The sequence below is a fragment of the Lemur catta genome, chromosome 1 (assembly GCF_020740605.2).
Source record: "Lemur catta isolate mLemCat1 chromosome 1, mLemCat1.pri, whole genome shotgun sequence".
In the NCBI taxonomy this organism is placed as follows: domain Eukaryota; kingdom Metazoa; phylum Chordata; class Mammalia; order Primates; family Lemuridae; genus Lemur; species Lemur catta.
In genome coordinates this window covers 286,219,763-286,230,091 of record NC_059128.1, presented here as the reverse complement: position 1 = coordinate 286,230,091, position 10,329 = coordinate 286,219,763, and the positions used below count along the sequence as shown (strand labels likewise).

Below are 10,329 nucleotides of genomic sequence, written 5' to 3'. Positions count from 1 at the left end.
GCGACCGCCCACCCGAGAGGTGCCTGTGCGCCCCGCAGCCTCCCTGGCCTCATGGCGAAGGCCCAGCAGCAGGCCGGAAGCTGCTGTCACCACGAGATGGGTTAGTGGCCGGAGAGGACCCAGACCGACCCCAGAATCCCAGAGCTCTGTCCGTGGTTCTCCTGGTGCTGGCGGGGGCGGGGCCCCCGCAATGACACTTGGAAGATCACTGGATCTGCCCAATCTCAGTGGCAAAGTCACAGTCTGGCTTCTCTTCAGAGGGACTAAACCTTCCGCCTTCTCAGGGCAGTGTTGTCACACCTGGCACCACAGCCTGCACCTGCTCTGGTCCCCACTTGAAGCTGCCAGCCCCGTGGCTGACGTGGCACGTGGAACTGTGTGTCTGTTCTGTCTAAGTCCCCAACGCCCAACTAAATATTCTGCTGCTTTCTCGTGGTGCGTGGTGCGAAATACAGCAGCTTGCCTTTCACTGGGAGGGAGGGCTATTTCAACATATTCCAGACCACCGAACCCCCAGAAACTTCCCCGAGGTGGCAGGCCCCTAAACTTTTGTGGGAGCTTAGCTCCCACCTCCTAATTTGCATGTATCGCTCTAAGGCATCTAGAGTACTAGCTATTTCCTGCTCCAATAAGCCCAGTGTCGTCAACATCAGTGGACCAGAGTGATGCTGGGAACCGTCCGGGTGACGGGGTCTCCGCAGACAGTGCTCCCCCGCGGATCGGAGAACGGGCCCCCAGGCAGCACCGCGAGCGCGGCTGTCCACGCGGCCGGGTGGAAGCAAACCGCTTCCGCGGCTCCTCGCGTGTGGTTTGGAGAAAAGGCGCCGTCAGAGCAGCCACCCCGCACCGCGTGCCAGGCTGTGCCGTCTCTTCCAGCGGCGACACCTCGCCCAGCACAGCAGCACAGTCACTGTCACCGAGACGCCATTCGCAGGGGTCTGTGTTCTCCACCGTCCGTACGACTTCCGCACAGGACAAAGTGTCCGCTACACGGTGTTGTGATGCCCGTCACTGCCCCTGCGCGTGTGAGCTCTGCGACGGTGGCATTAATCTCCAAAGTGCCTCAGGGACGCGTTATTGTTTCCCGCTAAGCAGGCAACGTTCTCGCCAGGGCTTCCCCCGGCCTCTCCTGCCACAGTGGTCCTCGCCCCACAGGCAAAGCACCAATGAGGGGACGCGGCCAGTGGCCGGGATGTTTCAATTACGCCTTCAGGACAACAACTCCAGGGAAACTCCGCGCACCGGCGGGGCCGCTGGAGTCGGGCTAGACATCCGTGGAGCCGAGACCCGACACACACGCGCTGCCTCCGCCAGAGAGCCCCAGCCGCTCGGGTTCACGGAACCGGTGTCAGCTCAGAGGCAGCATCTCATAGCTCCCAGGGCTCTAGGTTGTGTCCTTGTCTTCAGTCAACAGCTGCAGGTGGCGTCAGGGCAGGAGTGGAGGAGGATTTGGGAGTGTGCTCTGCTGGGGGCGGCAGGTTGTGTCTCAAGGGCCTGGGTTGGACCCGCCTGAGGTCCAGAGACGTGGGAAAGCCGGGGTTCTCCACTCCTGCTGCCAGGCCTGGAGTCCCTCGGGCCGTGTGGGTGGGAACGACCCCAGTGGGCCGTCCGTCCCTCCTTCCTGGGAATGCCGTGATCCGTGATCAACCACGGCAAAACACCTCTGGGGACCCAGGCGTTCCGAGTGGTGGCAGGTCTGCTGTTCTCCGCAGTTGACGATCCCACCTCGTCTCGGGTGGACAAGTGCTGTCACGTGGTCTCTGCGGCTCTGAAATACTGTCACCCCCACCGAAATCAGCAAGTCTACCTCAGTGGCAGCCACCCGCATGGTCACGTGCCGGCCGCAAACCACAGAGCTTTCGTCTCCTTGCCCTGGCGAGGGTCCTGCTGTGGCACAGGGTCACACCAGGTTGCCAGTCTGATGGGATGAGACTCAAACTGCGAGTCCGGAGGAGGCAGACAGCTTGGCCTGGAAGTGTGATGGTCAAGGAAGGACGCCTGGAGAAGCCCGTGCGCAGGACTGCAGTCACCCTGTCACAGAAAGGGCTAGTAACTTTCCCAAGTGGGACACTGGTAAACAGTGGTGCTGGGTTTCAGCCTCGGCAGTTGTGTGGACCCGGGGCCCAGGGAGGGTGTGCCCGCGCGTTCCTGGGGCCTGGGCAGAGGAGACCGCCCTGGGACCGCGCACGTGAAAGCGCCCCTCCTGCAGACGGCAGGTCCTCCGCCAGCCCGTGCGCCGGCCCTGGCGTCCCCTCCTGCCTGTCTGGAGAACGTCCTGTCCTCCCCCCAGCAGCCCCCACAGAGCTGGGACGGGGTGGAAGCCGCCCAGGGAGCCCCCTGGGGCCTCGGGGCACAGGTGCGCAGCAGTTGCAGGAGCAGATTCCAGAAGACTTTTACCCTGGCAGGAGCAGGCAGAAGGGTGAGCCAAGCCAGACGGCCCTTCTGGGGACGTGGGCAAGGCTTGCAGGAGCGGCCACCCCACAGCCTGGCTCCGCCCTCGGCCTGGCAGCACGTGCCACTCCTGCCCCCAAGGCAGCAGCCTGGACGGTGAAGCCCGCTCAGGCCCCGGGGTCGGGTCCAGGCCAGGCCTGCGGCCCAGAGTCCTGTGCTGTCTCCAGGGCACACTTAGGGTGCTCAGTAGTCGGGAACTTCCTGGACAAAACAAGTGACAGCAAAACGACCACATCTACAGGCACCTTGGTGAGTAAAGCCTTCCACGGCCACTTTGAAACTGCGCTGGGAGGAGGACCCGATCTGGCTCGGACGTGCTCTGGGAACCGTGGACATGTTGGATGCGTGTGTCACGTGTGGAAAGGAAGAGCCCACGTCTGACAGGAGCTCACGAGCTGGTGCCCACGCTGGAGACGGCACGTCTGGGCTTTGCGCTCCTGTGGCTGGTCACGGCCCCAGTGCAGGGCCCCCCTGCACCCCTGTAACACCGAGCGTCGCCGAGCTCTGACAGCCTGCGACCTCCGGCCTGGGGTGCAGGGAGAGGCCTGGGCGCAGCTGGCGTGTCAAGGACTTTTCCCGAAGGCGCCAGGTGGCCAGGTTAGCACTGTTGCAGCCCCTGCAGACGCCGTGCCCCGTTTAGCCCAGGGCTGGCCACGGCCAAGCGCTGGTGGCCACAGGGCGTCACAGGCCGGCGGGGGCCAGGCTGGCGCAGGCAGGGAGGCTGCAGGGCTCGCTGCGCTGGGAACCGCCCACGTCCAGCCTGTGCTGGAAGCTGCTGGCTCTGCGGCGACTGCTTTGTTTGAACCCATCAATCCAAGTCTCTCTGCTCTCCCACCCCCACCCTTGCCTTGAGAGGAACATCAATATTCATGTAAGAAATAAAACAACAGCACAAAACGCTGAGTCCTCACTTCCTGCCCACAGGCGCTCCTGGCTCTGGCCACTGAGCGAGCGACGCAGGCCCGGCCGGGTCAGCGCTGCCCTGTGCCCTGCCCGGCCATTGGCTGCTGCCCAGGGCTCGGCCGCCCCTGCCAGAGGGAATAAGAGCAGCCTCAGCCCCAGCTCCCGCCACCCGGACCCACGGAAGGAGGTGACAGGAGCAGGTGAGAGGGGCCACTGGGGGACCCTTGGAAGAAACTGCTCTTTCTTCGGGGGAGGGACCAGAGGGTGGAAACCGAGCTGCAGCCCCCAGAAGTGTCCATGGCAGGACGTGCACTGCTGCCCCGCGGATACGGGCCGCGCCAGGCCTGGGCGGGGAGGGGCGCGGGCCTGGGGCGCAGGGAGGTCAGCATCGGCCATCGCTGCTTCTCTAACCCTGGAGAGCGAGGTTCCTGCTTCCCACGGGGGCTGAGATGGTGGAGAAACTAACGTTGCTTAGCGCGGAGCCACAGATCAATGGCTCATTTCCCGCATTCTGCCCGGGCCTGGGCAAGCACCTGCTTCTGGGTTTCCAGGCTCCTCAGTTTGAGATGCCGGGTCCCCACAGCCCCTGCACGGGACACGCGAGAAGGTCGTTACCAATACATGATGAATTGGGTCGAAGACATTGGGTTTTATGGTGGGTTTTAACTTTCCTCAGTCTGTTTCTCAGGGAGGCAGAGCCCCTTCCCTCGAGGGCCCCGCACGACTCGTCTTTCTACGGCATTCAAGTTCAAAGGTTCTCGTTTCCAATGGAAACATGGAATTTATTTCCATGGCTCTTAAAAGATAAGCTATAAACCACTGTTTCTTAAGTCAAAGGAAAGAATTTAACAGGGAAAAAACATTTTTAAAATTAATTTATAATGAGGTTATGAAGAAAACCACATTTTGTAGGGTTTTCTAATGGATGGAATACATGTTTTATGCCTTTCCTTTGTAAAAAATCCCGATAGTCATATTTCACAGAAAAATAATCCACGTCCTCTTCCCCAAATCACCACAGACTTGGAGAGGCATCAAAATGATGGAAACGTTTCTTGTTTTTTGTTGTTTCCTAATATATGTATCAATGATTGAAGACTCGAGTGGTAAGAATAAGGAAGTATGAAATGGTAGAGTTTGATCCGTCTGAATTGCTGTTTGTATGGATACAAATCTCATTGATGTATCAGATTTTTAGGGACTTAAGAGCAAAACAAAGTGCACTGATTATTAATAGAATGACGTCAGCAAAGATCAGGCTGACGTAAGAATCTTCAATCCCATTTCCTTTGGAAGATCAGAAATATACAGAATTTCAAAGATTTTATTCCAAATTATTTTTAAGATGTGATAGATTCAACATGGGAATGATTTTTCAACAATATTTACTTTTTAAATTTTATTTAATTTTGACAGTGCAAAAGTTCTTGCTTAATGATTAGAACTCAGGGCAGAAGCCAGTAAACGTCTCTGGCTGTGCGTCTGTTCTGGAACCGCCCTTTGGAAAATGCGCCACATTCCCGGGATGGGCAGGATCGTGCCTCAGCCTGGGGCCGGGAAGGGAGGTCTCGGTGCTGGCTGGGAGGCAAGAGGGAAGAGCCTCCCTGTGAGAGCTGCAGACACAGCCGCCCTGTCCCCGCTAGCGAGTGAGCACCGCCCGCCCTCCGGTGCTCGTCCTGCCTGTCCCTGCCTCAGGGCCACTCGGTTTAATCTTGACCTTAGGACACATTTCTGTTTCTGGTAGATCAAGTACCTTTCATTGTTATTTTCTGAAAATATGCCAATTCTACATTTATTTTTCCAGATAAATTTTACAGCTGTTTTTGTCATGTTCCTCACCCATCCAAAAAAACCCCAAAAACCAAAAACAAAATCCCATCGATATTTTTATTTAAAATGACCTAAATTTATATATTAATTCAAATGAAAACAAGTTCCTACATTTGATGTTCCTTAGACTCTTCTGGAAGGACCTACAGTTTTCTTCCTAAACTTATTCTTAGATAGTATGTCATTGTGAGATGAACAGTATATTTTGTTCTGTGCTTTCTGTTTGTTGATGAAATATAGGGATGTACTGACTTGTGTATTCTGATTTTGCTCTACTCACCTGACTGCTTCCTGGTTAATTCTAACAGCTTGCAGGTGACACTCTGCTGCCTGCACCCTGTCACTTCATCTTGGAGCCCTGCAGAGCAGAGAGGAGCCTAACCCTGAATTCCCTCCCTGCCAGCCTGCAGGCCCGTGTGCTCCACTCTGTGGTGTGATGGAGCGTTTGGGTGGGAGAGGGGACGAACCCCAGCCAGCCCTCCAGACAGCATTCACAGCTGCGCTGCTGGGACCCAGGCACCCAGGGCTTGCCCTCCGCTCTGCCGTATTTTTGCTGAAGTTTCCCATTGGCCCCACCCTAACCAGAAGCCAGAGGGCAGGAGAACTTGTCCCTGCGCCCACAGGGACCAGGAAGGGAGTGGGAGGGGTTGTGACACCTGTGCAAATTCCCCGAATGCCCCAGGCCGTGCCCACCTGCTCTGAGCCTGGAGAGACACAGCCGGGGCCAGTCCTCCCAGCGTTGGGCAGGAGCCTGTGAGGACGACACGTTGACTATTCTGGGTACAAACGGGGCGTCTTTCCACTGCAGGCCCCAGGATGTCTGAGCTGGAGAAGGCAGTGGTGGCTCTCATCGAGGTTTTCCATCAGTATTCGGGGAGGGAGGGGGACAAGCACAAGCTGAAGAAGTCGGAGCTGAAGGAGCTCATCAACAACGAGCTCTCTCATTTCCTAGAGGTGAGTCTGCTTTTTACAATCAGCAGCTTATCCGTCCCCTTCCCGCTCACAGAACCACCCGTATCTCCATCTCCTGAGCCACCCTGAGGGTGGCTCCGGTTCTGTCTGGGACTCCTAGACAGTGTCTGAAAGTTGTTGGAACAGCTGAGCCCTCGTCATGGAGGCAGCTTGGGGCCCCCCGGTTTCCATCTTCTTGTCGACTGTCATGTGTGTGTGTAGTCGGCATCTCAAGGAAAAACTGCTGCCTCAAAGGCAAAGAAAGGAACGCTGACCTTTGTCCAAAAATCTAAGGATTTACAACAATAACAATGGCAGAAAGGGATGGAAAAATACTTATGACTTAATGCTGGGCCAATGTAAGAAAACTGTTAAACTTTGGGAATGTTTTTGGGAAAAGGATGTCTTTGGCTTCAGTTGAATGTTTCATGTTCACTATGGAGCTAGAAGACGACGGGCACGAGCGGACTCATCACCACCAGTGGCACAGGCCCGGCAGCCGCGGCCTCTGTTCCGGGGGCTCCCAGGCTGGCATGTCCACAAGTGACCGTGCTACTCGACTGCGGGCGTGACAGAGGTCCGTGCAGATCTTTTGGAAGTCCTGGGGCCTCACAGGAGGCTCCGTGGAGAAGGGGATGCCAGCGAGGCCCGTCTTCTGTCCCGGGCCTAATCAGGAAGCTACGCGAGGGCTCCAGGTGAGCCGGCCTTCTCCGGCAGTCCCCACTCTGGCCTGAGGTGGAAGCTGCCAGACACCTGCATCACGGACTCACTGTCCCCACTGCCCTTGGATCCGACAGCCCCCGTTTTGCCCTCGGCCTAACGTACGTGTGAGATGTGACCACTCACACAGCAGAAACGGCCATTGACCCAGCACACTAGTGTCTGACTCTGGGTAAGAGGCCAGGGCAGGGCCCTGCTCACAGGGTTGGGGACCGCCGTCCCGAGCTGGCCCAGCGGCTCACTGTGGACGGCAAGCCCTGGGTCCCAGCAGCGCAGCCGTGAATGGTGTCTGGAGGGCTGGCTGGGGTTCCGTCCCATTTCCCACCCAAACGCTCCATCACACCACACGGGCCTGCAGGCTGGCTGGGGCGCGCCCACGTCTGACTCTGGGACCGGTTTCCTCAGGGATTCGAGTTCACAGAGCAGCTGCTGTCCCACCCATGGTTAGGGATCTACTCTCACCAATTCTGCCTTCTGACCTGGCGATTTAAAAGTCCCAGTTTCTTCTTCTATGAAAAGGATGAAATGAGACAATGTTTGCTGAGTGCTTAACACACGGTGAAAGTTCAACAAATAGTAGCTACTAATTATTGATCTTAAAACACAGAAAAAGCTTAGCATGTGAGAACCACAATTTACAAATGATAAATAATTCATGGTAAGCACATCAAGACACCATGGACATTTGTTGGCTTGGTTTTATCAAGGCCATTTCTGTTCGGAAGCAGATCTCCCATGTGGTTGGAATTAATGTCCTGCTTCCGCCATTTTGAGCAGACGTTCTCAGGCCCCACCCCAGCCGCCACTGGGGTCACACTCCTCCGCATGTTTCACACTCAAGGCAGCCACTGGACACTACACTGCAGCCAAGCTGTCCTGTCTGGGGATTTGCTACTGTGAACAGTCTGCATTTATGCTCTTCAGCGTTCAACACCCACATTCTCTCTACCAGGCTTGCGGCCCCGCACGGTTTGTTCCTCTGAGACTTGCACATCACTTAATAACACACCATTCGCTTGGCTTTGGGCAGAACTCTCAGGAAAGTCTCATAGTACCTAGAAAGCAACTCAAGTGGGAAAAGGAACACAAGGCATTAACAAATGTAGGACATGTTGCCAAGAGTTATTTCAGCAACAGAGGAACTTTCAAAACATGAAGTTCCACTGGAAGTCTTCATTACAGGAGCTTCCACTCACAGAAACACTTGAAAAACTTAGGAGGGCCAAAGTTCATTTTTATTTCAAAACATTTGCTCTGGCTGAGCTAGACTGTACTTTTTGTCAGGTATTTAAGGATAACAACCTGCAGTTTTTCACATCTTGGTTGCTCCATTCAGGCTTTTCAAGTAGCCCTGGTCCAGGCACAGACCCTAGAGGCTTCTGTCTGGGCAACAGCCCCCGGCCACAGAAGTCTCTCCTGATACCTTGCATTTTATATCTTATTTCTCAAATCTTACATTATTTCTGATACAAATGGTCATCCAACTTTTCATTTTCATGGCCCTAAAATTCCCTTTTAAAACAAGTTGGGCAACTTCTCTTCTCTCTCTTAGGAAATCAAAGAGCAGGAGGTTGTGGACAAAGTCATGGAAACACTGGACAATGATGGAGACGGTGAATGTGACTTCCAGGAGTTTATGGCTTTCGTTGCCATGGTTACAACCGCCTGCCACGAGTTCTTTGAACACGAGTGAGACGGAGAAGGCAGCCGGCTGCTCCTGTAACAGACACGGTCCCCCAGGAGGAAGAGAATGAGGGCTTGCAGGCTAGTAGAAGCCGAGCTCTCTAGTCGTGTTGTAGCTATTTAGGAAGCTTGATTTGCTTTGTGAATGAAAAACTGGCAGCCTCTCTCTAAGGGCTGCACCGTTGTTTCTGCTGTATTAGGCAAATGTGTAAGCTGTCTGGTCCCGGCGACTTTTGGTCATAATCATTTAGGAAATTCTCAGTCGTAAACATGTGCTGTACAGACCACCATGGCTGTGTAGAATCCTAAATCAGAAAAAACAAAACTGACTACCAAAAATTACCCCCGGGCATCCTTGAGGCTTCCGCTGCATTTTAACACGCCAAGCCTTGTCCATCATTTGAAAAGGCTGCCCTTGCTTAAGGCTGTTCGTCGTTAGCGCAAATAAAACCTAAAGCAGTTGGATGGTCTGACTGTTCCGTCCCACCTACCCAAGAGCCGGTAACCCTTTCCCTGTGACCACCGAGTAAACACTTAATGCTCGCAGTTCTCCACGGAGCTGTGCGTCTCATAAACCTCAAGCCCTGCCAGTTAATCACGACTGAGACGCAGAATCCTGCCCTGGCGGCCCTCCTGCCTGGGGACGGCCCCGGGGCGCGGGGCCAGGGTTCCGGCTCTGCCCCGGGCGGCCGAGGGGCGCGGCTCAGCCCGCCGGTCCGCAGCCGAGACCACCGGGCGCCCCACGCCGGCCCGGCCCGCCCGCTGCGGGGGCCAGGGCGGCACTTGGCGCTGCCGGGTTGCAGTGAATGAGCCGACAGGCTGCGAACTGAAAACCACTCCCGGCAAACTCCGATAGATCGTACCCGCCCTCTTCCTGCTTCGCTTTTCCAAGGGCGCAGGCTCGGAAATTCATACACCCACCGGCCGCCCCTGTTTGCCTTAAACAAACCCTCCCCGGCAGAACCCGGGCACCAAGGCCCGAGGCGGGCGCGGCCCGGACCCGCGAGAACTTCCGGGCTGGCTGGGTCACGGGCCCTCCCTGGGCCAATCACCAGGGAGGGGGGCTGCGATTGGCCCGGCACCGTCACGTGCCCGTCCGGCCGTGCCCGGAAGTGCGCGGGGCTTCTGCCCGCGCTCACGGCGGTTGGGCGTCCCGGGCCGCAGTGGGGAGCCGCCGGGTGCTGGGTGGTCGGTGGCCCCGGCCGGCCCCGACTCCCGGCCTCGTGACACCGGCCGGCCCCGACTCCCAGCCTCGTGACCCCTTGCTCACCCTCAGAGGCCCTCCCGGGCGCCCGCACCTCCCGCGCCCGTCCCGAGTCCGCAGCCCGAGCCGGCAGGGGCCTCCCCGCCAGCCCCGGCTCTCCCGCCCGCTGCTCCAGAGTCTCCTCTTTCCGGGGCCCCGGCGCTGCTCCTCTTGCAACCACCAAGGGAGTCGAACTTCCTGGGGCCCCGCCTCCGTGGTCCCTGTGGGCAGTTGGTGTCTGCAGTGCGACACCCCTGTGAGCCCCTTAGCTGTTGCCTGCAGCTCTGCCTTGCGGGGCCCCACCCTGGCCTCCCTTTAGCCCCCAGCCCCCAGCCAAGACCCTGGAGAGCGCGTGGCAACTCTTCCCAGGCCGTTCTGGGGCACCCCGGGTTGGTTTTTTTGTTTGTTTCAGAGTTTTCAAATTTAGGGATTCTGCCCTTCTCTGGTGCAGGCACAACTCGGATTCTTGTAATTGCAGATAGCTAGAAATGTCTGGGCATCGGGAAGGTTCCACTTGCCCTTCACACCTGTCCAGCGAGAGCCTAGAC

The 10,329-nt window shown here is 56.9% G+C and overlaps 1 protein-coding gene across 1 annotated transcript; it reads left to right on the top strand.

Moving 5' to 3' along the window:
• The first annotated feature begins 3,304 nt into the window (after window positions 1-3,304).
• Window positions 3,305-9,003, top strand: S100B (S100 calcium binding protein B). Its single transcript, XM_045540882.1, has 3 exons — window positions 3,305-3,554; window positions 5,993-6,138; window positions 8,408-9,003. The coding sequence occupies exons 2-3, from the start codon at window positions 6,001-6,003 to the stop codon at window positions 8,546-8,548; spliced, it is 279 nt and encodes a 92-aa protein (XP_045396838.1). The 5' UTR covers window positions 3,305-3,554; window positions 5,993-6,000; the 3' UTR covers window positions 8,549-9,003.
• The last annotated feature ends 1,326 nt before the right edge of the window (window positions 9,004-10,329 follow it).